We start from the raw sequence: 26847 nt of genomic DNA, 5'->3' as shown, positions 1-26847 counted from the left end.
TACAATTACATAATTGCAAAAGGGTTCTCGACTGTTGTAGAAAGAAATGGCTGATCTTTAATGCTATATCTACATTGCCCATTATCCATACATTAACCATTCATCCAATGTTCCAAAGGCACATTCTGTTTACTAACCTGATATCATTTTTTTAAAGGCTAACTGAGAAAACATTGGAGAACCCTTTTGCAATTATGTAAACACATAATGTAATTTGAAAACTGCTGCCCTGATAAAAAAAAAAAACAATGCAACTGATCTCAGCTGGTATTCTGTCTATAATGGAGTGGAATGGAAATTTCTAATGACCCCAAACTTTTGACCGGTGGTGTACATGTAACCAGTGTTAAGAGATGATAGACCACTCTAGACCAAAACCTGAGGCTTTGAGCAGAAAGTGGATGTGTCAACAATATGTCTCTTAAAGAGGAAGCCTGCCCTTTTACACTCACAACACAATCCACAGCCATGAATTGTACACACACATCACACGCACACCTAGCATACCTCCACACATACTTCGTACCCACTGACCTTGATTACACATCAGGTACACTGTACAGTCACATACACTATACAACACTACAATATGTTTACAAAATATTTTAATGAAATTGTGTAACTGTGTCACAGTACATCCATTCAATGTACTTTAAATATATTTTACTCTCAGTGTGAAGTCACAATTAATTTGAATACACTACAGAGACATGTGATAAGAAATTGTGCAACATTTTACCCAAGTCATCAGTGCGAAATCTCTTGGAGGGGTTTTCTTCAGAGTCATCATCAGACATGTCCATCTCTTCCTCTCTGCGTATTCCCATAATTTCTTCACTGTGAGCATTCCTCAACTCCTACAATGACCAGAAAAGGTGCCAATGTATTTGGTATATGTATGTGACTGTTGTTATAAATTACCTTTATAAATAGCTTTTAAAATGAGCAAATAGCAGTAATGATAAAAAAAGATAATGTGGATTGCATGTGTGTGGAATTTTCCATTAAAATATTGTGTGCCTATGTATGCATACAAAAAACATATAATGTCAGTATTATCATAACATTATAGACATCCATTATGGTATACATAATACAGTGTGGTCACAGTTACAAGAACATTGTAAGTTAAGTCACATTTATTTGTGAATCAAAAAATACATTTGTGAATTGTGTGCCTCATTTGTGAATTAAAGGATAATTCCGGTATTTAGCACTTTAAGTCCCTTTTCTGGTTTGTTTTGGATAAACTAGAGTGGTGGACACCGAAATTTTGACGATGGGTCCTGTCTCGACTTTGCTGACTCGTTTTGAATCGCCTTTGACTACTTCAGAGTGGCTGCCTATGGGCATGCACAAACATGTCCTTAAAACAACCCTTAACGTTCGTTTTCAAAACTGTGCAACTCACCTAGTGGTTAGTGGTGTTGGTTGATGTTCCAAAACAAGTAGTGTAGCGAAATACAGTTTCTGTTGTGTTTTATTTGCCATTTTGTAAAATCCCATTGATTTCTGTTGGAAGACTCATTGCACATTGATATTACTGCGCCACCGGAAACGGGGGCTGTTTACATTTGGTTGGTCTTTGGTTTGGTTTGTGCTGTTTACATTTGGTTGGTCTTTCCGCGAGACCTTCTTTTACTGTCTAGGCTTCAGGCTCAAATATTGAGCGGTTGTGAGGTATCTGAAAAAAACAATAGCAAATAACACGGCTGGAAATCATACATTGGGCCGATATATTTGTTTTTAATAATCAACGACTATCACTAACCACTTGTGAGTTGCAAGGGTTGTTTTAAAGGAAATTTCCGGTATTTAGCACTTTGAGTCCCTTTCCTGGTTTGTTTTGGATGAACTTGAGTGGTGGACACCGAAATTTTGACGATTGGTCCTGTCTCGACCTTTCTGACTCGTTTTGAATCGCCTTTGACTGCTCAGGGTGGCTGCCAACAGGCATACTGTAGTAGGCTACTCAAACATGTCCTAAAACAACCCTTAACGTAACTGTGCAACTCACCGAGAAAATTATATTTTTTGAGTCACTTATTTGTTCTAAAAAGCCTTTCAAATGTGTCAATGACATCATTCATTAGCAGAAAGCTAGTGTGTTGTGGGCAACAACGACCCAACCTGTAAGAAATCGAAAGGACGTGACTACTAGTTCATTCAACTTTTGACCTTTAATCCATATTGAGCTTGCAGAAACAATTTGATCAAATCTTCAACCTGGTGAAAGAGACAAATTTAGCCGTCTAGCTCCATAGACCCCCCATTGTTTTTGCACTTATTCGTGATCGCCCCTAGCGGAACTGCAACATATTGCAGGTACAATTGAGTTAATAGGGAGTGATCCGGCTCTCCGTAAACGGGCTCTGGTATCGTTTCACTAATTTATGTTTGTCTGCTTTACCATGACCACGCCGTTCCTGGATCGAGTCTGGCCAACTTACCGGGTGCGTCATGATGTTGTCTCCGGGTGGAACATTGGGTTGTCAAGACGGAGCCAAACGTTCCGCTGTCTTAAGAGTGCTCCAGCCAAGTCCACCTTCTAGTCTAGTCATGGGGAAGTTTAGTTTGGATTTGGGATTTTCTGTCTCTTGTTTTGTATTACATAATTTTGTATTGCTTTATTTATTTCATTTAATATAGTTTATTTCATCACATAGAATTATTTGGGTTTCTTTGAAATGGTTTTATTATTTTACAGTCTTAATTGATTTAGTCATTTCCCCTTTGTGTTAATTATGGTTTTGGTCACTAGTATTTAAGTTTGCCCTTTGAGACAGTGGTTAGGGTATCTTGTGTTTTGTCTGCTTAAGTTTAGTTCTGTTTAAGTAAATAAATTCTCTTTTTTGGTCAACCTTTTGCCTCTGCTTCCCATGCCGACTGCTTGATCCCTCACACAAACCTAGCCCATAAAAACATAACAAACTGTTCCAGCAAATCACAGACGAGATGTGCTTAGGCTTAGCTAGGAGAGTTTCACTGGAGCAGCACGGGAGGGAGGGGGAGGAAGCCTCTTTGTAATATATTGTCTTCTGTCATGCTTGATACTATCTTTTGTGGCTAAGTTTCATGTTTGTCTGTTGATGCTTTATGTCCTACATGTATATCTACAGTACATGTATGTATTGTTTCTGTCCTTTGTATGCTGTCCTCCTATACTTAAATGAGCTGCCCAGGGATGCAAAAAGAATTTCAGCACAAACTGACAAATAAAGTTGTCGTATCGTAAGTAGCAAGCTAGCTCTGTTTTGTTTGAAGTCAACAGAAGTGACGTTACCCAGCATCGCTTAGAGCACCTTTAAACATTACATCTTTTCTTACCAATCCTCTGAGTCAAAAAAGGATAAATTCAAATAATCCTGTATTGAACTAAAAAATGTGCTCTGCTGTGTGTCTATATGATCCTCCATTTTCATTGGGGCTTCTGAACTATCCCATCCCACCCCCAACCAGGGCTGGAATGTTTCTACCTCGGAAACTACAGAGAAAAGTCTGGTCATATACTGTACATCTACATGGGCATATACATTTACATGGGCATATACATCTACATGGGCATATACTGTACATCTACATGGACATATACATCTACATGGGCATATACTGTACATCTACATGGACATCTACATGGACAGAAATACAAAAACAACAACTATTGACCTTATTCTGAATAAGGTAAAAATGCTGCATAAAAACTCTTATTCAGGTTAAAATTTGACTATTGCTGACCATGTACATTTATTCATTCTTAGTTCAGAGAAATTAACTGCTTTTCTCTAATTCAAGTTCAGAGAAAAGAATTGATTTTCTTTAATCATAAATACAACACAGTACAAATACATACATATATGCAATGCAGTGGCATCTGTTATGATTTTGACCGGCTAAAAATGTTAAATCTTCAAACTTCAAAGCTTACCTCTGGTCGTAATGGACTCTGAAATGGAATGATGCCTTTCATTGACTTGTCTCTCCAAAATGAAAAAGCACTGCATAGTGCACCAGAGACTTCACTGACTTTTGGTCCTCACAGACAAACATCCTTTGCAAAGTGCTTATGGATTTTCATTATCATTTGTATATAATACAATGAATTTGTTTGTATGTCAAACACATACATTACATGCAGACATACAAATAATTATTAATTTGGGGAAGCAAAAAGGGCACACACTATGTGTCGCAAAGGCTTTTTGCAAGTGGGTTAGACAATGTAATCCCACCCGACCCTGGAACAAAAGTTTTTCAGGGATATTAATTATTAATATTACTATTAAGCAGTAGGTTAATAGAAGTAATGTCAAGGCTGGAACATTCTTCTTGTCTTACATTGTTGTCAGAAGATGTGGAGTACTTGGTATACTCATCATGCATCTTTTTGGCTGTTCACTTGTGAGGGCCACAATAACACTAGGCACACAAACATGTTCATATCAACATCTATTGCCTCAAGTCTGTACTGATATCAGCATTATGAGAAGGGAATAAAAAGTACCAACCTCACATTGCTTTCGCCAAATGTCTATGTTCTTGCGCTGTGCTTTTGAGAAATGGTCCCATGCCTTTTGCCGCGAGGCAGCCGTGAACACAGCCGCAATCTGCTCAACTTTGGTGGATAAGGCAGACAAGACAAGCTGTTTATGTAGAGTTCTGCACTGCTATTAGCTGGAGGGAGACACACCAGGACCCCAACTCAAAGTTCTACAGCTGGGGATCCTGGGGCAACTCTGCTCCACTGTACTTACAGTGCATTGCCTGATGGTATACCAGGACTATATCAGGACTGAGGATTGCACAGGGGGTAGAAAGGTTATGCAATTGTCTGCAGTTGCAGAATGTTGAATTTTGTGTATTTACACAATTGTTTTAATCTTGACTGATTCAATCTGTATTCATTTACTATACTTATTTGATGTATAAATGATACTTTAAGTGAAATGAAGCACAATTCATACATTGAATTTAAAAATTTGATATATATTTGTAACATGACTGTCAATATAATAACCTTTACACCATGTTGGTTGTTCTTTTGTGACAACATTTGAAACTCAACAGTGCAGTTTCTAGCATTCTGGAAATTACCAAAATGTGGTCTAAGTATCAAATATGAATCAAATGTAGCTGTCTATAACCTAAAAGAAGATTTTTAATAACTAGATCTGCAAGTGGAATCTTGTGTGTTCTTTCATGTCTTTTGCCAGTCAATACTTGTACACAGAGGCGATTCTAGAGTCTGTGGGGGCCCTAAGCAAAAATTCCTAGGGGGCCCTACCAACCAGGTTTCATCACCAATATGTTAGGCTGAAAAATAATCTGACATGAAAAACCTTGTTATTTTGAAAATATAAATGTAGCCTAAAGAATGAAAAATTAATAAATAACTAAAAAATAATACAGTAAATGAATACAGTAAATGACTTTAAAAACCTTTTTACAAAATATAAAGTTTTATTGGGGTCCTACAAGTTTTAGTGTGGGCACTACAACATGAGGCACTAGGCTACAATAATGGCATTGATGGACAGTTTAACACGGAGCCTGGTTTATTCTAATTACTTCTTTGGATAAAGTCTATCTTACTTTTATTCTTAAATAGGCTACTTGGTTGGCCCATCTCCTGACAATGTTACAATGCTTACAGTAGAAGCGAGAAGCAAACTACAGGAGTTTAAGCTGGGAGAAAAGCTGGGCCTATAAAGAGAAATGGAAAGAAAATGTTGCATTCATCTTACCCGGTTTCACAATGCAAAGCCTGTGTATCTGATATGCAACAACGCTGTCGCTGTTTGAAAAGACTATCATAACGCACTACAAAACAAACGCAGCGGCACCTTCAAGGTGGCCTAACTGCTCCAAACAGAAGCACAAAAGCGCAATATGAAGTGCTGGCCGAGGGCTATGCACAGCTAGCAGGATAAAGTGCGTTCTGGTGTTCTTGCTCATATTTGTTTAAGCACCTACTCGCAGTTTAATTGGTGAATAGCCTAGGCTATATGTAAATCGATATTGTATAATAAAAGATTAAACAAATTGGACTGCCAGAATAATTTGGCTGTGCAAATAATTTCAGAGGCGGGCCAGCTTTGGCTGCTTTGGCTGCCTGTTGCCGACCCATGTCGTAGCCTAAATTTGAGGTGTTTCAGTGATATTTTCATTCCATGTCGACTGAGCCGACAGGGAGTTTTTTTAAAAAAGAGTTCAGAACTGCGTTAGTGTTCATGACTACAGAAGGAAGGCAGATTAGAAAGTGTCTGTGTCAGTTTGAGGACAAGAAACGGTGCATCAAAGGGTCAAAATATTACCAGCCAAAAAGAGAATTGTTGATAACAGGACAAGTGTCGGTGTAAAATTAAAAATCTTTGGCGGCACGCAATAAAAAAAAATCAACGCGTTATACTTGGTCCTTAGCCAAATCGCATCGCAATTGATGCATTACGGCTGACAGCCCTAATACAAATATAACATTAACATCTCCTTGCTTAACTGGTTGTAACTGTCGCTAGCTAGCTCAAGTTTATTGTCATATAGATGTAGCAAACCATGTTCAATCTTTCTGCCAATTAACATTAGTCTACCATAACTTCATTGAGTCAATGCCAAACTCCGATGTTGATCCGTCATAACTTTGCACCCTCGATTGACGTTTACCACAGTAGCCTAAATATGTAGGCTATACGGATTCTTTGAACTCTTTTGTACACAGCTCCTCTGTTTAGAAGTCCATAGCATACATGCACAGATGCACTGTCTGTACAACAGGACAAGAGCACGCAAAATCACCCAATCATTCAAGATCTATGGACGAAATTCTCGCTTGTCCCATCGGCAAAAGCGCTGAGACCAGGTCTGGGGGGCCTCCTAGCAGCTCGGGGCTCCAAGCAGTTGCCTGCCTTGCCTATTGATAAGGTGCGCCTCTGCTTGTACAAGTACAATGTCCTTCTCTATAACAGCCTAGCATTGCGGGAGTATAATAGCAATAGGCTCACTGGGATCTGGCATGGAAACCCTTAACTGAGAACAGTTTTGAGTTTCACTAGGTAGGTAAAGGTTTGGATTAGGTGACAATATAAAAAAAGCTTTGAGTTTTGAAAATCAGAAGTGCTGAGATAGAATAGATAGATGTTTTTAATAAATGCACATTATCTGGACAACACTTACGCTTATGTCTCCACCTTAACCCAATGAAACACCAGTGGATTGTCTCCAGACCAACATACTGTATTCTAATACCTGGCTATCAAAATGGATCATGACATAAAATGGTAAAGTGGCTAAAACTGAAAAACATTTCTCTTACAGCTGACCAAAACAAACACATACGAGAAAAGGGCTTGCAGAAGTATGATCATCACTTGGTGGCCTACCTGCAAACTGACTTGAGCGGTTCCACTCCTGTGGTCATACTGATTCCAGTTTTACTGTACTTACCCTGAAGCTTTTGTCTGAAGCACTGTACTTACCCTGAAGCTTTGTCTGACCGCTTGGAATGTCCTACAGAGCTAGTCTCATTGCATTCACGGCAACAAGTTTTATGTATTTTATGGAATGGCGTGTATGAGAATGCTCTAGATAACATGTAACAGATAACATTGTAGATATTGTGATTGAGATGTTAGAAATTTCTCTCACAGGATATGACTGACCAAACAGCAGGTCTGTTTTTAAATACAGATATTGAAGACACTCTTCTCAGCCGTTGTCGTGGCAGCAGAAGCACAAAATCTCATGGCAGCTACTGACGTTATAGCAGTGTGGTGGAGTCTATGCAGCTACTGAGGCTATAGCAGTGTAGTAGAGTCTAGGTAGCTACTGAGCTTATAGCAGTGTGGTGGAGTCTAAGTAGCTACTGAGGCTATAGCAGTGTGGTGGAGTCTAGGTAGCTACTGAGGCTATAGCAGTGTGGTGCAGTTTATAGCTACTGAGCTTATAGCAGTGTGGTGGAGTCTAGGTAGCTACTGAGGCTATAGCAGTGTGGTGGAGTCTAGGTAGCTACTGAGGTTAAAGCAGTGTGGTGGAGTCTATAGCTACTGAGCTTATAGCAGTGTTGTGGAGTCTAGGTAGCTACTGAGGCTATAGCAGTGTAGTAGAGTCTAGGCAGCTACTGAGGCTATAGCAGTGTGGTGGAGTCTATAGCTACTGAGCTTATAGCAGTGTGGTGGAGTCTAGGTAGCTACTGAGGCTATAGCAATGTGGTGGAGTCTAGGTAGCTACTGAGGTTAAAGCAGTGTGGTGGAGTCTATAGCTACTGAGCTTATAGCAGTGTGGTGGAGTCTAGGTAGCTACTGAGGCTATAGCAGTGTGGTGGAGTCTATAGCTACTGAGCTTTTAGCAGTGTGGTGGAGTCTAGGTAGCTAATGAGGCTATAGCAGTGTGGTGGAGTCTATAGCTACTGAGGCTATAGCAGTGTGGTGGAGTCTAGGTAGCTACTGAGCTTATAGCAGTGTGGTGGAGTCTAGGTCTTACATTGTGTGAGGATGGCCAGCAGGGCGTTCTTGAAAAGCTCCTTGGCCTGTTCCAGTTCTTCCTCATGTTGGGCCTTTTCATTCATTAGGCGCCGCACATGGCTGTTAGCAGACTGGATCATGGAGTAAAATTGGTTGGCAGTACGGCGGTTCACCTCACCACGGTCAATCCATGTAAAAAGCACAGCTGTAGCATCACTGAACTTGTTGTCATCTTGAAAAATAAATAAATGATATCATATAATATTTTGCAATATGATCCATTTTATACAAAACAGCTATCACAAAACTGAAGCATGAAATATTACCATATTTATATTTAAGTGCACATTATACATAAGAAGTTAATGTTTCACTGTTTTTCACAGTGAAGTGAGTGGCCATACGGTATGCCCATACATTTTAGGCTATTGTCACATATATCAGATAACTTTCTGGGCTTGAAACTCATTGCACGTATAGTCACTATATGATTCAATTGATTTGACGCGCATTCCGAATGAAATCAAAAGTTTTTTGCTGTCTGGCTATAATATGTGTCTACACTAGGGGTGGCACGGTTCGGTTCGGTTTGTATCACGGTTTTAGGGTCACGGTTTTTGGTTCTGTACGGTTCTTGTTCTTATTTTTTATTACACTTCAGAAATACCATACTTCAGCAGAATTAGTTATATTATGTAATCATGCACAAACTGAAAGAATTTGACGACTTTAAGCACATCATTGAGACCATCTCTGAGGAAAGCTAGGTGAGATTTTGATACAGCAAGAGTGAAGACATTGATAATTTCAACATACTTTTCATTTATTTGGCAAAAAAGTAGAATGTGTTATTGCCATCTACAGCCTTTTCAGCAAACTAAGACTGACTGAAATATTACAGAATATTTTATTTTTACACATGGCGTAGCCTACCCGAGCTATGCAAGATATCTTCTAAGCCACCACATAACCTTGACAAGCCCTGTAAATGCACACTTTCTCTCCTGTCGCTCCTCTAGTTTCTCTCAGCAGGGCTATTTGCTCACTGAAACTGAACTTTAGATCGTCCATGTGAAAAGGACCCAACACACATTTTAATGATATTTTATTTTCGAGGGCTTTTGACATCTGGGGTTATTACGTTACAGTAAAATAAATTATTATTAGCCTACTACACTTCTCCCCTGCACGGATAAGGAGTAGGAGCTTTTGACTCCCTTAAATCAGTTTGGAGCAGCATGTAATAGGCAGACTTTTCACATACATTCACACACATTTTAATTATATTTTATTTTTGAGTGCTTTTTTAGATCTGGGGTTATTACCTTACAGTAAAATAAATTATTATTAGCCTACTACACCCTGCACAGAGGAGCGGAGGGGCGCTCATATATCCTCCTACTCCCCTTAATTATTGCAAATATAGACTTGGTTGCGATTTCCAAACAGTTTTTGTGAGGGCTGCTTTGTTAATGTTTGGGAAACTGAGTAAGGGGCTGCAAACGCACAGCCTAAGCTGCTGAAGTGCTGCGAGGGCGCCGCAAATGAACTTCAGAAACAATATATTTAAGCTCACAATATTCAGACCTGCCCATCCTCCCGAAGCTCCCGATTAGCCACTCCAGGCCTGTACTAGCATAATGAATGTTGCACAATGCTTGCACACAATCGCCAGCCTGGAAATCCAGACCCAAATCCAAAAGATTAAGGGTCTGGTATTGAGTAATGAAAATGGCTCAACTCAAGGGGCGGCACCAAGCATCCATTTGAAAATCTCACTGCACACAATTGGATAACACTACGACCAATGTTTACTGACTGATTCTGGACTTCGACGTTGCAGCGCTGTCGTCATCTGTTTAGCTCGCCTCTGGCCCGCCTATATCAGATACACCGGTGTGATTGGAGCAGCTCGGCTACAAGGGCATAGTTAATGAGCATCATTACTGAATGCAAGTCAAGTCAAGTTTATTTATATAGCGCATTTCATACACAGAGGTCATTCAATGTGCTTTACATAAACAAAACCAAATAATAATAACAAATAAAAGCATAGAAGGGCAATATAGTCAAAGAATAGTTCAAAAGGTAAAGATCATAATAAAAAGAAAACATAAAACACAAGGTAAAATCATTTAAAAAAGAGAATGATTAAAAAGACAAAATAAAAGACACAAGGTAGAATAATTTTCAAGACAGATTCAGAAATTATAACTCAGTGCAGTTAGCAGAAAGCATCTGAGAACAGTTTGGTCTTAAGTCTAGATTTAAAACTGGCTACAGTTGAGGCCTTTTTAATGTCATCCGAAATTTGGTTCCAGAGCTGAGCCGCATAGCAGCTAAAAGCTGCTTCATGTTTAGTTCTAACAGCAGGTTTTACTAACAGGTTTTTCTCCTAAGACCTGAGAGGTCTGGAGGGTGTGTACTGCTGAAGCATGTCTGAGAGGTATTTAGGTCCTGCTCCATTAAGTGATTTATAAACAAGTGATTTATAAACAAGTCAATTCTGTGACTTACTGATAGCCAGTGCAGGGACTTAAGAATTGGAGTAATGTGGTCAGTTCTTTTAGTTTTTGTGAGAACCCTAGCTACTGCATTTTGGATCACCTGAAGCTGTTGTATAGTCTTTTTAGGAAGGCCTGTGAAAAGTCCATTGCAGTAATCAACCCTGCTGGAGATAAATGCATGAATGAGTTATTCTAAAACATCTTTTGACATCAGCCCTCTAAGTTTGGCAATATTTTTGATGTGGCTGTTGAAATTTAGATCACTGTCGATTAATACACCAAGATTTTTAACAGTATCCTTTGCTTTCAACACTTTTGTGTTAAGGACAGTGGCAACCCTAAGTCTTTCCTCCTTTTTACCAAATATAATTACTTCAGTTTTTTCTTTGTTCAGCTGAAGAAAATTTTGAGACATCCAGGTGTTGATTTGTTCTATACACTGACACAGTAATTCAAGGGGACCATATTCGTTTGGTGACAGAGCTAAGTATATTTGTGTGTCATCTGCATAGCTATGATATGAAATCAAATTATTTTGGATGATTTCTCCAAGTGGGAGCATATAGAGGTTGAATAATAGTGGCCCCAAGATCAACACCTGAGGAACACCACAAGTCAAGGACATTGGTGTTGAGGTACAGTTTCCAATGGCAACAAAGAAACTCCTTTCTTGTAGATATGATTTCAGCCAGTTGACAACTATGCCTGTAAATCCAACCCAATGTTCTAGTCTGTGTAATAAAATATTGTGATCAACAGTGTCAAATGCTGCACTAAGGTCCAATAGCATTAGGACTGATGTTTTACCTGAATCTGTATTGAGGCGTATGTCATTGAAAACCTTGATGAGAGCTGTTTCAGTTCTGTGATTTGCCCGAAAACCTGACTGAAAGTAATCAAAATACCCATTTGATGTTAGGAAGGTGGTTAGTTAATTAAAGACTACTTTTCAATAATTTTGCCAATAAAAGGTAGATTGGATATGGGCCTGTAATTGTTTAGCATGGAGGCGTCCAGGTTAATCTTCTTGAGAAGTGGCTTTACAACAGCTGTTTTCAGTGACTTAGGAAAAATGCCAGACAGCAGTGATGAATTTACCATGCGAAGGACATCTGCTGCTATCAGGTGAAAAACAGTTTTAAAAAAATTGGTTGGCAGAATGTTTAAGCCACATGTGGAAGAGCTGAGCTTCTGTACCGTTTTTTCAAGTGTGTCATTCCTCCTCCTGCCCATCCCTGATGCATCCCATAATTGCAGTATCGTTTGAAAACTTCTGCATGTGGCATGACTCTGTGTTGTAGCAGAAGTCAGACGTGAACAGGACTGGAGAGAGCACTGTTCCCTGTGGAGCTCCGGTGCTGCTGATCACAGTGTCCCAGTGTCTTTCCACTGTCATCATAGGTAAAATTAAATCCAAAATGTTCCCACACACCAGGCTAATGTGACGTTGGTGCATCTTCCAACTCCGGACTGCCTTCGTTATCTCTCCCACTTGCCATTTCTACACGTGACCCGCAACACTCCACACCTCCGCTTTCACACGAAAGGGAAAAAACTGTCTGAGGTCACATATGGGCATGAGGCTACATTACGCATGCCATGAACCGTCAAAACCGTACGATGCACACATTCCCCGAACCGAGACAAGCAAACCGAACGGTTCAGATTTTTTTCATGAACCATGCCACCCCTACACATACTGTATGCTTGTACATGTGCCACCCCTAATCTACACATACTGTATGCTCGTACATGTGCCACCCCTAATCTACACATACTGTATGCTCGTACATGTGCCACCCCTAATCTACACATACTGTATGCTCGTACATGTGCCACCCCTAATCTACACATACTGTATGCTTATACATGTGCCGCCAGCTCTGCCCCCATTGGTGGGCTTTTTGCAATCTGGGTGTTCTACAAACCAGGTTATTAAGTAGTTCTCTGTCCAAAACTCTGACATGATGCACTGACTGACAATGAGTCACAGAAGCTGTGAACTACAAAGATTCTAAAACCTTACAACTATGATTTGTCACAACAACAAATCTTTTGCAATCACATCAGACAGCTTACAGAGAGTTGCAATGATTACTTCACTCCACTAAAAATCATCTCAGTGTTTTTGTCGTCTCCAGAATCATTTAATTGGTGTGAATTGGCATGTATACCCTTTGTTTGACTACACTGCCAAGACATGTGTTCAAGTAATGTATCCAATGAATTAGCATTTTTTATGAGTGTTATTATTGGTCTTATTCCTATAAATAAAACAGAGATTTATAGTCCTGTATGGTGATTTACCTTTTAATCCTTCTGACAATATGGTTGCCTCATGCTCGGAATAGTGCATGATGGGAGGGGGAGAGGGAGGTCTCAGGCGATCCTCCTGGATTTTGCGCCGATGTCTCTCTTCACGTGCAAGCAACCTCTGCTTACATTCCCACTCATATAGGTCATCACGTGCTTGGGCAAAGTCGACATGTATGCGGCCAGAGTCCTTCTTGTCTGTGCTTGAACCAATACGTATTCTATATCCTAAAAGACAAAACAACAACCAATCCTACTCTTTTAAATAACTACAATTAAATCACTGGCAGCAATGGATACCAATGTTATGATGCTAAAGCTTCATGCTATGTGATGTTTCAAGAGTTCATCAAAAATGTAGCATACCAGACAGATAAATTGCTTTGTCCACCATGAACTCCTCACTGAAGCGGATGTGACAGAAGTTTTTTTTGCTCTTTCGGATAGCCACAATTTCCCCACACTGGTCAAAAACCTCCCGAATGACTTCTTCACTGGCATTCTCTGGTAGCCCACCGACAAACACAGTTTTACAGCCAGGAGGTCTTTCTCGTGTGGATGGTGGAGGCAAATCTGGAAATATACACAACACGGGAGATTTGAACCTTTGGTCATTTGGTCTAGAATAGCTTTACTGGTATGATTAAAAAAATGGCCAATCTAATGCAGTCCTTTCTGACATAATGACTCATCTGCATCTCATTTTCTGCATAAGACAGACACACTGTCTAGTGGTCACAGAGGATGACCATGAGCTGACTGAATGAGACAGAGTGGAAGCATCAAAGTCCTTTACAAAGGTTAGGTACACATCTTTTAATGATTTTAAAGAGAAAGGGGTATTTAAATAGTGCAAACCTGGAATTTCAATGTTGGCACCCACAGCTGGACAGCAAAATGCACGTCTAGCACTGACACTCTTGTCATATTTATTCATTTATGTAGCCCTGCTTTTTAAAAGCAATTTTTGGTCAATGACTCTGCCATTTTAAAACATTACTGAGAGACAGGCACTGTACAATCAAGAAATCCTGCCACTGAATCCAAAAGTATGTTTGACATTATGTACAAAGCTTATAGGCTACAGTGAACAGCATGTTGCAGGGGCTGCTAAAAACACAGACAGCGGACTTATGCTGCCCCCAAGCGGCCGCAGTTGTACTTACATTTCACGTAGCTGCGTGAATCACGTTTTTTGTGAGTGAAGTGTCCATTTTTAACCATCACCCACTGTATAACCAGATAAAAAAGCAACTCCCTTACACTGGTACCAACAAATACTGTACCAACAAACACCAACTAAATTCTTTTGACATTCCTCTTTGTTGCTGTGGCCGTTTATGATCTAATCAGCAACATAACTTGACACACATAAACACACACTCACACACTCACACTCACACACACACACACACACACACACATACACACACTGTTCCAGTACTTCAAGCAGTTCAGTCTTAGTATATTGTTGTCTTGTTGTCTGTCTTGAATTGTTAAACACTGATTGAGTAACCAAGGGGAGAACTTGTAAGCGTCACTTGCAGTTTACAAGGAGCTGCTAGAGTAGGGCATGGAGAAAATATGGGAAATTAGCTTTATTTTCTTTGCAACGGTCATACATTGTACCACTACGGTAGACTAAATCTAGTTAGTCACAAGCTTGCTTGCACATTTAAAAAGCTTTGGTATACTATACCAGTGTTTCCCAAAGTCTGGGTCGCGACCCACGGGTGGGTCGCAGGAGATTTTATTTGGGTCGCCAGCACAATTTATGTTGTGTTATAAACCTAACTGATGCCATTTGTCATTTGATGAAAGCCAACAGTTTTCTATTAGGATGTAGTTTGTTAACTACCACAGTCACGGTTTTGTCATAAAAGCTTTCAAACTGGCGCATGAAACTGGGGGACGAACGCATCGCAGAGGGGGTGCCAGAGCATGGATATCGACCTCTCAAAATGAAACCGTTCTGTGGGGCGCCTGCCATGTAGGCTACCTCGCAGTTGCAAACTAGGCCTACAAGGGACATGAATCCGCCTATTTGCACGAACATTAACAGATACCAGCTCCTCAACTTTACCGATTAAAATCTAGTGACCGTGCTGTCAACTAAAGCAGACATCCATTGACCGGACATAAGGCCATTCAATTTGCATGTAGATTTCGATTGTAGATGCAATCTTTAAAGTTAATAGCAACCTCCTCACATTGTTATTTCTGTCACTATTCTCCAAATTAAAGGCACATTCTTCCGGCTATATTGCGCAAAAGCCTCTTGTTCTGATATAACGACTAGGCCTATACAATATAATATAATACAACAATACAATAACTTGAGTTATTTGCTGTTTACATCTGTTACATGCTGTTTCCCCAAACTCTCGGATGCGCATTAAAACGTACCTTTTCAGTAGTCATTTCGAACTTTTCACGCTGATGGTGCTCAAAATGCAACACAACCGTGTTCAAAGCATGATCTATCTATCTAGATCCTATAGCAATGTATGGTTGGGGAAGGCATAGAAAAGTTGGAGAACCTGTGGCCTAAAACAATATTGGTGGTTGCAGGGTAGATTTGAAGTGAAATGGGTCGCGATGGTCTGTCATTTTTAAAAAGTGGGTCCCCAGAAAAAAAGTTTGGGAAACACTGTACTATACTATTATTTGTTGGAGTTACACTTACTCTCTTTATTGACTTTACTGATACACATATAGAGTTAGGCTGGCCTGAGGCAAGGTACACCTGCCATTTTGTGGAAAGTGTACATTATATGTTGTGTTTATCATGAGTTGTGTTTACATACAAATTTGTAATCACAGTGTGTCTTACTGGGGTTCTGTGGGAAGAGAGTACAGCTCTTGCAGTGAATGATCTCTTTGATGACTGGAAGTTCGAGTGGGGCAGGTGGAGGAGGAACCAGGCTTATCCCTGCCATCATAGGGTTTAAAGGGGTGATGATGCCGAGGTTGGGATCGAAACCCTGGATACAGATGGAGTCTGGGAATCACAAAGACAGATTAAAGCTTTTGTTTTGAATTCATTAACCCTATAGAGCAACATGACAGAGCTGCAGAGAACAGAGAGATGAGGGTGGGGGGAGAAAGAATAAAAAGGCAGCAAAAGAGATATGGTGGAATGGCCATTGCAACTTCATAACAGTAAAAAGAAAGAAAAGAAAAAAAACAGAGATAAGAACAAACTTGTATCACAATTTTATTGCACTAATCCTGGCAGGATTTTAAACAGAGCAAAAGCCCTATATACAGCTCTGGAAAAAATGAAGAGACCACTGCACATTTTTCTGATGTCATCCTAGGTTGCTGAGTGACATTCGAATGAGTTGACAGTCATATACAAAATTAAGAGACCACTGCAAATCTGAATATGATCGTCAACTCATTTGAATGTCACTCAACAAGTGTACGATGACATCAGAAAAATGTGCAGCGGTTTCTTCATTTTTCCCAGAGCTGTATATGAAAAACAAACCAATTTTGTAAAACTAATCAGCTATTACAATAGATAGAGGGTCCAGTTTTGCCTTTGCCTATCTAAAAACAATGGCAATACGTTTCTATGTTAAAAAAAAAAACAGACAGTATCCACAGTTTGATTAAATCTTTGTCCTAAAATATGGAAGAACATCGGCTTACTGCCATTATTAGTATTGACTTAAAATATCTTATAAGATTATTTGCCACAATCAAAACACTGCTTACACCCATGGGCTAAAGTACCTAGTCATCCCTGGTCTAAAAAGCATTTTTAGCTAAAAACACATTATTTACACTATTTGCTCTGCTACTTCCTTTTCCACAGTCACATTATCAGTGTGGAAATAAAATAAAGTTACAATAAGTTGAGAAAAACTGTTACATGTGAGTGCATCCTTTTGACTAGATTCTACTGTCTTTGATGTGATGTAAGGCTTTATTTGAACAAGCTCACACAAATCTATGAGTCCATGTATCATGGGATTTTGAGCTTACATAAATTCTGAACAAAAAACCTGCCTATGTGCTCATTTGTTAAACTCACAATACCATTTTGACAATAGAAGCTCCAGTGGCTTGGAAATCCTCTATGTTTAGAATGTAATGTGTTTGCTGTGGAGCTTTACAAATCCTTGAGGATAATACCGTGTTAAACCTGAGTCACAAACAAAATGCAAATTAATTCTTTGACATTTACCATCTTGTAACTATTTAGTTAAAACATGCATCTACAAATAGAAATTGTGCTAGATTGCTCCCAAATAGATTCTATAGGTGATTTTAAGCTGTTTTTAGGGGTGCTCATTACATCTCAGCACCCCTGAAAAATGTGCACAGATCGTCCCCACTTGTGCTCAAGCTCTCTGACTTGCAATGAGTTCAGTTTCACATTTAGAGAATGTGTCAGCGATGGCGGGGTAACGTCACTTCTGTTGACGTTCAAACAAAACATTATGCGTTCTTTAGAACGTGTAATAAGTAAGGGACAATGGCCACCGAGGTGTCCCGTTATGTGGAATTAATGGACGAGGCGGAGGCAAATAACTCCCCGACGCGCAGCGAAGCGTTTAAAAAGAAGCCGTTCAGTTTGTTGTACAACTTTCTTTAACCCTAACAGTGGACAGTTGTTTACAGTTGATACCATTGTTGTGAAGCCTGCTTTTCAGGCTCAACCGTCATTCTACTAAAGTTGTTATAGTTACCACTCAATAAGCATTGATATGGAATTAAGCAATATAGCACGAGTGAGAGTGGGGTTGGTCATGGATATTCCCACGGGTGTTGTTCGGCCGTAGCCACGAGGCCGGAGCTCTGTTCTAGAATCTTTGGTGTCTTCTTGAAAGAAATGTTGAAAGTCGGGCTGAAATCACATTCATATATAGGTAGGTTTGCTGCATGCATGTTACAAGGACACTGGGCCATGTCATGTAAGGGACATGGTACTGCAAAAAACGGAAACATAGTCTACATTGCAGAACCACTCAACTTTATTAATTTATGGTGAATAAATGTTACACTACTGTGCACAGCCTGACGTGACGATGCTAGCTCGTTAGCAGCGGTTAGCTAACTATGCTAACGTTAGTTATCTACAAGTCTCCTCCAAGTGACAATCATATTATACACAATGCTGAGAATAATTAGCATCCTCGTTTATCTTACTTACTTACATTGAGTTGACTGTGTGGCTTAATCCACAGATGTGGTGAAGCACTGGTGGTGGTTTGCTAAGGAGTAACCCATTGCTTAAAATAGTGGAGGGCTGGGATGAGAACATTGTGTCAAATCTTCGCATTGTATCGCGGAGTGATTTATTATTAGCTGTGCAAAGTCTGAGTTGAAATGTCCAGGGATATTCCAACTCATGGAACGTCTCTCGGCCAATCAGAAACCAATAAATAGTTCCATAGAACCCAATTGTTGTATAACGGTGGTTAAACTTTTTTTTAAAAAGATTATTTTTTATACCTGTTTTTAGTCAACTTTACCCAAGGTGCCAATAATTCTGGAGGGTACTGTAAATGTTGTGTATTCTTTTGTCATTTCCATGTTGAAAAATGACTTGGGGATTTAGTCTCTGTGTCACTTTATTTCCATAATGAAAAAGAAAGTCTTGAACTACTTCTGAAAGTTCACAGTTACCCTGATAAACTTTTTTATTTTGTAGAAATAGATTTTGTAGGGGTGGCAATAATTGTGGGCAATGTGTTTTTGCTAAAAATATTTATTTTTATCATTATATATCATTATCAACAGAAGTGACATTACCCAGCATCGCTTAGAGCACCTTTAATATGGTCTTGTTTCTTTTAACTTTTATAAAACACTGTCCTGTGGCTTCAGCTACTTGACGTGAGGCTTACCTGATACTAGTTGCTGTCCAGTTAAGCTCATGGGTACAATGCCCAGGTTGCTCATGGCAGTGGCCCAGGCTCCTGGGTCTGCAACAGGCACACTGAGGTGCCTCTGCTCTGCCCCTACATTTCCAACCCCATCTGCAGCTGTAGGAGGGTGGAGATGACAATAACATCACGCAAAAGCATCAGAAGCCATCTTGGAGGACAGAGACTATCAAATGAAGTGATAGAGTCAGATGATGATCAAAACTGAGAGGAATGTCAGGTACAGAGTCAAACCCATCTTGTAGAGTGACAATGTTGCAGGCAGCAGCAACAGCAGTAACAACTAGGGCTGTCAAAATAACTGATTAATTTCGATTAATTAATTTGAGAAAAAATAACTGATTAAAAAAAACAACGCAGATAAATCGATTCCGTATGACCTCTGACCCCGAGCCGTTCTAGTCAGTAACCATTAGACTGTAAAATGAAGGAGAGAGAAGAAAATGTGCTGCCTAGATCATTGATTGGAACATTTAATAATAATAATAATAATAATAATAATAAATTCAATTTATATAGCGCCTTTCAAGATACCCAAGGTCGCTTTACAAGAGTGGGAGTAGGGGGGTAGGGGCAGGGTGGGGGTTTAGGGAGGGTAGGCAAGAGAGAAGAGGTGTGTTTTGAGGTGCTTTTGGAACTGTGTCAGAGAAGTGGCGGAACGGATAGGAGGGGGTAGGGTGTTCCAAAGGGTAGGGGCAATTGCACAGAAAGCCCTGTCACCAAAGGTCTTGAGTCTGGTGCGGGGAGTGGAGAGTAAGTCCTTGCTGGTGGAGCGCAGGGACCGTGACTGGGTGTATGGGTGGAGGAGGTCAGTGATGTACTTGGGTGCCAGTGAGTGAAGTGATTTGTAGGTGAGGAGGAGGATTTTGTAGCTGATGCGTTGTTTGATTGGCAGCCAGTGGAGTTTCTTGAGGATGGGGGCGATGTGCTGCCAGGGCTTGGTGTGGGTTAACACCCTGGCAGCTGAGTTCTGGACATACTGCAATCTGTCTAGGGCTTTGTTGGGCAGCCCAGACAGGACACCATTGCAGTAGTCCAGACCGGAGGTGACAAATGCATGAATGAGAGTTTCGGTGACTGAGTCGGTGAGTGACGGCCGGAGTCTTGAAATGTTACGGAGGTGAAAGAAGGCAGATTTGGTGATGCTCTGGATGTGGAAACTGAATGAGAGTGTGGAGTCCAGAATGACGCCCAGGTTCCGCACTTTGGGAGATGGGGAGGTGGGCAGCCGTCGATGACCAGGGTGAGGTCTCCAACCTTCCTGAGCAGTGATTTACTTTTAAGTCGCACATCAATGCAAAGAAATAGTGTTGACATAGAGGGGAGTGTTAATTTGTTTTCATTGTGTCCCCTAGGTTATATCTGTGGCCTGAAATGCCTTGTATGTGGAAAAAAAACTTATTCCCGAAGCACTTTTGAATTTATTTCCTCAGCATATTAGGTCATATCATAGATTACTATGGCCATTATTTGAACAGTGAAAATAATAATAAAAGAGTTTTTGAACTTGTCACTAATGCTGATTATTCAATGATTCATTTGAGTTGAAATATTTAAAATACTTTCACAGCAAATATTATATATGCGATTAATTTAGATTAATTAATCACAGAGTATGTAATTAATTTGATTACATTTTTTAATCGATTGACAGCCCTAGTAACAACACACAACAGCAATAACATTACAACATTACATTTATAGCATGTTACCTATGCACCCAAAGCGCTTTACAGTAAGGAGTTTTAATCTAAAACTAGTGATATAAAGGAAAAACCTTGCAAACACCAATACCGTTGGCCCAGATGAAAGCTTACTAAGTGGGAGTGAGGTAGTTGGCCGTGTAGTGCTGTAAGAGCTTCTCTTACATGTATATTTATATTTATATTATGGCGTTTCTGACATGGACCCAGATTCACATAGTGCACAGCTGGACTACTAGTTGGGCTGACAGGTGTGTGCATCTTCTTGTCTTCCATACACCATAGAGATAATTTAGAATATATAAATATGGTTATCTTATTATGATCAACTTTAGTCTGATGTCACATTGTCCGTGTCCTAAACAATTTGACTTTATTTTGTCACATGTGCACGTGTGTACAATTCTATCTATCAGTATCATTTCTAAAATAATCATTGTTAGTGTTTAGGATGCACTGAATCTGCCAAATACCAAATCTATTATTTAAGGTTTGGCCGAACCTGACACCAAAAACTGAATCCCAGTCATTTCTGTGATACATGCATAAATGCGGTAAACATCACCAAAAAAGAGTACATTAATACATAATTTATTTGTGACTAGAGATGTAAGTATGAAAACTTGATAATTACGGTTATTGGTATTATTGCATTATTGTTAATATGAACAGAAGGTTTTTAAGCCTATTAAGACTCATTGGCTGTACTCCATCCATGTGTATTGGAAACAAGACTAAAGGTCAACAACAGAATTCCATAATCACATGCAAAGTCATTACAGCGGGATGCATAGCATTCGGTTCGGTTGATAAAACAACATTAGCCAGAAACCGAACCCCATCAAAAAGCTGAAGATTGGGCCAAATCCGATGCTTCTGTATTAGTGTTAGAGTTGCACAGCAAGAAGAGCAGAGTGTTTGTACTTACTGCTGGTCATGGCAGGTCTGCTGTAGCTCTCTGTCTGTGTCCCACTACTGTAATCAGATCTCAGGCTCCCCGGTGACTTCTAGGGGCAGGCAAACATCACCACTCTCCTCAGCCCTGTGACATATAAACCCAAAGACAACAGAATGTGCTCAGAACACACTCTTGATGGTGTTAAATCGCCGGATGACCAGATGCAAAACCTGGCGGCAGGGGGGAGAGACAACAAAGAACACACTGGTTGCAAAGCAAAACCTATTTTACACACCTGCCAGCAGTGAAATAGAATGGAGTGTCAAGATGGCATTGGCCTTGTTCGGTGACCAGTGAATTAAGATTGCTCTAGACCCTCAGGGACATACAGGTCTGAGAAGTCCATCTGGCACCTCCTGTTGTAAACAGCACGTCCTCTGTGGTAAACAAGTTACAGCCAATTACAGCTGACTCAACAGTTCTAATACAAAGCACACAGACAAATGTCATCTTGCCATATTGTGTGAAGGAATATTAATGTATCTATCCATCTATCTATCCACAAAGGTGGGGAGCGCAAGTATGTCAGTCAAGCTTTCTGTTCACTTACCCTAATGCAATGCAATCATTAAACCTCCCTCCATTGCATTTGCTCCTCACTCTGTGTCATCAGTATGCTTGGCATGCCTCAGCCTGGCAGTGTGGACCGTGCAGGAGTAATGATCATTACTCAAATATGACATGAGGAAATAAACTTACTCAGAGAACAGCATTTCCTTTTAATTGAGACAGAATTATATCAATGTCTATTCATCAAGGCCATAATCATATTAGTATCTATTCTGCTAATGCCATTGTGAATAAAGATGCATTTGCTGGCTAGACTTTTATTCACACTCATAAGAATTCAAGCAACCCAAATAGCCATGCTCACAAAGAAACTTTAATCTACTTTATCATACAACAAGTGAATAGTTTATTGATTGCCCTCAGATAGAAAATTAGATCTGTTTGTACACCTTAGCATGCCTGTATTATCCTGTAATGTACAAATGGGCCAATTTTACACATCAGTTGAAAGAGAATACATACACAGTGAGTGAGGTGACTGACTTCTTTATCCATACAACAGATAATGATGCAACTCAATGAGAAATTCAGTAGACAGAAGAGATATTTTTGACAGAAGAGACATGTTTTTCTCCTGTGTGTGTGTGTGTGTATATATATGTGTGTGTGTGTGTATATATATGTGTGTGTGTGGGGGGGGGGGGGGTCTAGGACTGTCTCCTTTCTATAGACACAAAACTATCTCTAAGCAACTCAAAGTATTGGACTTTGGATATACTGTAGGTGTGGCAACATAGTCTTATTTAAATATGTTTGTTTATGTCTTGGTGTCACAGGTATGCTGACGACTAGGCCGCTCCACCCGGCATCTTTTGTCTTGTGTGTCAATGTCTTGTGTGTGGAGTGCTTTGGGTTGCACTCTGTGCATACAAAAATGTGCTACATAAATAAAAGTGACTTGACTTGACTTGACTTATTTGACAGGGAAAATGTCAATGTGCATATCACAAACTACCACTGAATTTACAGTTAGTCACCAGACAGTGTGTGTGCATGAACATTTCACTAGTTCGCCAGTCGGTATGATTGCTATACTGAGTGTATAAGATAAGCGTGTGTTTGGCATGGTAGCTGGACCTGGAATGCCTGAAGCGGAGATCACAATAGAGCGATGGCTGCTTGCACCCCCTGGGTAAAGAAGGATGAGTAACTGGGCTATCAGTGAAATGGAGGAGTAGGGGGAGGAGGAGGGATAATGTTGTGAGCGCCGCAGCATGTGACAGATAAAGGAGGCCGGCTTAAATATCCTGGCGACGGAAGACAGGTGAGTTAATTGCTGTCAATCATCCCTAAGGGCTCCTCCCGAACTTTGTTTAGAAAACATCATGAAGTAGCAGAAGGAAAAGGCTATAACTCAAGATCTTACAAAACCCCAGACACATTGCCTACAGTATGTACTGTATAACTGGCACAGTATTGAATAGAATCAGGGATCATCTTTTTGATCTTGCTTGTTAGTTAGTTATTTTCTTGTAATGTCTGTGGTTTCAGAAGCTCCCGGCTGACTACTGCTAATACAGGACCTATAGGCAGAACTGCAACAACATCAAAGTAAGAAGAGGTCATGACCACAATATCAGTCACTGCTTGTAGCAAATTGTTCCAGTAATGCCTTTAGAAAGGCACCATTAAACACCAGACTCTTCACTAAGAGGGAGTGAGGCCATATACAGTAGTGGAGACTGAAAAATGCTATGCACTTTCAATTCTCCACTCCTATAAGTCACATTAATGCTGGCTGTCACTTTAGGTAAAGAGAAGAGAAAAAATATATATACTGGGCAAAAAGGGGTTCTGCTGATTTAAAAAAAAAATTGTATTTGCAAGCAAGTGCATTTAGCAGTTGTAGTATTTAGGGGTCTGATTCCAAGCCGCAGAAAGTACATATGGGGGCAGATGTATTAAAGTTTTTGCGCCCACTTGAGGCGTGTTTTCTTCACAACGTGCATGTAAAAACATGGCTTGGTAGCTTATGTACAAACAGGCGGCACTTAGGTAAAACCACAGACTGCCTGTCGCAGGAGCAGAGAATGGCAATTTGTGCTTTTCCGTGTCATACATACATGTACATTCAAAGGGGGATCAGGGGGAAAGTGGGAGTTTCATGTAAAAAGATAGGAGGAGAAGCCTAAAATGCGTCTCATTATGTATTCCCCTGTATGTGTGAAAACTGCCTGTGAAAGCGCACATTTGTTTTGAGGTGTAATATTTCCACCTTTTAAAAGCAGGTGTAATCAAATTGCAGTTAAATGCATCAGTAACAGAGGCGTTCAAAGACAAAAGAACCGGTATTCAGAGCACCAGTTTTGCCTCTTTGTACAATGTCAGAAGCAACCTTAAAGGAACCGTATGTAAGAAATGTATTTCAATTAATCATAAAATGGCCCTGATATGTCACTAGACATTAAGAAATCATGTTCATTTCAAATACTTTTCAAATATCACTGACAACAGTAGTCCGGCCAGGATATTGTCATTTAAAAAGTGAAGTTGCAGCTTTCAACTGATGTTGATGTTTTCATGTTGTGTTTTGGCCTGATGCGCCACCCTCCACCTATCTACTAATCACAAAGTCAGTAGTGTTTCGGCATCCGGGTTGCCAGCTCTGCCAGTCAGGGGGGAGGGGAAGGGGATACACCGCTCTACAATAATTTGAAAGTGATTGCAGTACCAATTTTGGCCACAATCTTACATACAGTTCCTTTAACTTTACAGTAACTTACGCTTGACTGAGAGTACTGTTCCATGTCAAATCAGCCTAGAAAATCTCCACGTTTCCTTTCCATTAGTCTTATTCCCTTTCTTACTTGAGAAGAGACAAGTTTTAAATAGGAAAATTACCAGAAATCTTAGTCACTTTTAAGCTTGATGCTAGCAGGTGAGATGCTAATGGTCTAATCCGATTCAATGATCTATCCTAGGCTGGAGCTAAAAGTGGTATCGCCAGACTCAGAGAACGGCTGGATGAACTGGAGAAAGGTAAAAATCAATTGTTTAACTCGAGGGGAGGTGGAAAATGAGTGTAATTCCCCAAATGGTGAAATATACCTTTAACATTTCTTTACTTTCACAATAAACCCGTGTCAGGCTTTGCATTATAGTCAAGCGTAGTTCAGTCTTCTTTTCATGGAAAGCCTGGATGCCAGTCACACTTAAGTGTTCAGTACTGAATCTCAAATGCAGTGCTTTAGAGGAAAAAAAGACCAGAGTTTTGCAGAAGAGGGAAATATGTGTGTGTAGAAAAACAAATGGCTGGAAGGTAAAAAAGACAAGAGCTGTGAAGACTGTTCAGTATTCACTAGCTTTAACACAAGCCAACAGAGTGGAAACAACACTTTTTGCATCCATGAGCATGCCAGAATCTTCATCATCAGAGGCCAGTGTGCTGGCATCCTTTGGAATACTGCATTAACAAAGAACACAGTACAAATGTAGGTATGCATTTCTGTGCAGCTGTGAGTGGAGTGGAGCTGAGGATATGTGAAAGATGCCAGAATCAAATGGTGTTTCTCTAAGATGAATTGAAGTACTGGCATGCCATCAGATTGCTGATGTATTGACAGAATTTACATTAGTGATGGATACAGACCGTTCTTTGGTTTCGGTGAACTATAGTACTGCAATACATATTGAGGCCTGAGGGTTAATAACAACAATGTTATTGTTACAACTGTTACATTTTTTGGTAGGCTATCATTTTTATATGGTTATGGTTATGGAATTAAGCAGACACGTTGGTCAAAGCGACTAACTAACAATACAGTAGTTAAATATTAACAGTAAATTGTTTTTAAAAGTTGGTAAGACTACATTATGGAAATTAGCAAAAAGAATAATGTCAATGCAATATCAACAATCAATAACGAATATAAACAATACAATAAATATACTCCCGAAGAAATTACAGGATCTTATATTTTGAAATAAATAATATCAACATATTGCATTTACATGTTTGTTCAATGTCTCTCACTGAGTTTATTAAACAGAGAAGTAATTTTGTGTCAAAAGTGTGGACATTGTGCAGACCAGACTAAAGAGAAGCTTGTAATTACAATCAGCCGAACTGCACGGTGTGGCCATGTAGGGCAATACACAGCAATGAAGACATGCTAATGAGTGTGACATTTAAGATCCACCATCAGATTAAAACTGTCCGTGGGTAATGAAGACAAATTCAAGCAACTATGTGTGGAGACACACAGCACAAAGTCCAAACACTTCTTACAAGGACCAATATCCCTCACTTCTCTGCATAACCAACCATTTCCCCTACATCCTCTTCTCATTTCTCTAAGCCTTTCTCATTTCTACTCAGCACCTTGCCTCAGTTCTCCTCCTCCTATATGCATTCTCTTCCTTCCCTCTGTTCTATCAACTGATCAGTGGACTGGCTGTATTAAAGGTGCTCTAAATGATCCTGGGTAATGTCACTTCTGTTGA

The 26847-nt window shown here is 39.9% G+C and overlaps 1 protein-coding gene across 1 annotated transcript in view; it reads right to left on the bottom strand.

Moving 5' to 3' along the window:
• enox1 (ecto-NOX disulfide-thiol exchanger 1) overlaps window positions 1-21814 on the bottom strand; it is a 37592-nt gene extending 15778 nt beyond the window's left edge. Inside the window, exons 1-8 of the mRNA XM_076262700.1 lie at window positions 21805-21814; window positions 19135-19272; window positions 16107-16274; window positions 13640-13846; window positions 13268-13501; window positions 8473-8685; window positions 4506-4612; window positions 740-857 (exon numbers count right to left, since the gene is read on the bottom strand). Coding sequence (XP_076118815.1) covers window positions 740-857; window positions 4506-4612; window positions 8473-8685; window positions 13268-13501; window positions 13640-13846; window positions 16107-16274; window positions 19135-19272; window positions 21805-21814 — 1195 coding nt within the window. The remainder of the gene's footprint in view (window positions 1-739; window positions 858-4505; window positions 4613-8472; window positions 8686-13267; window positions 13502-13639; window positions 13847-16106; window positions 16275-19134; window positions 19273-21804) is intronic.
• Between the last annotated feature and the right edge of the window lie 5033 nt (window positions 21815-26847).

Source organism: Alosa pseudoharengus, unplaced genomic scaffold, assembly GCF_046254945.1.
Source record: "Alosa pseudoharengus isolate Yale_2024_CS ecotype anadromous, Long Island Sound unplaced genomic scaffold, YU_APseudo_1.1 YU_APseudo_1.1_scf_3, whole genome shotgun sequence".
NCBI classification, from domain to species: Eukaryota; Metazoa; Chordata; class Actinopteri; order Clupeiformes; family Clupeidae; genus Alosa; species Alosa pseudoharengus.
Note: the sequence above shows the minus strand (reverse complement) of the source record. Positions and strands in the feature narration are given on the sequence as shown.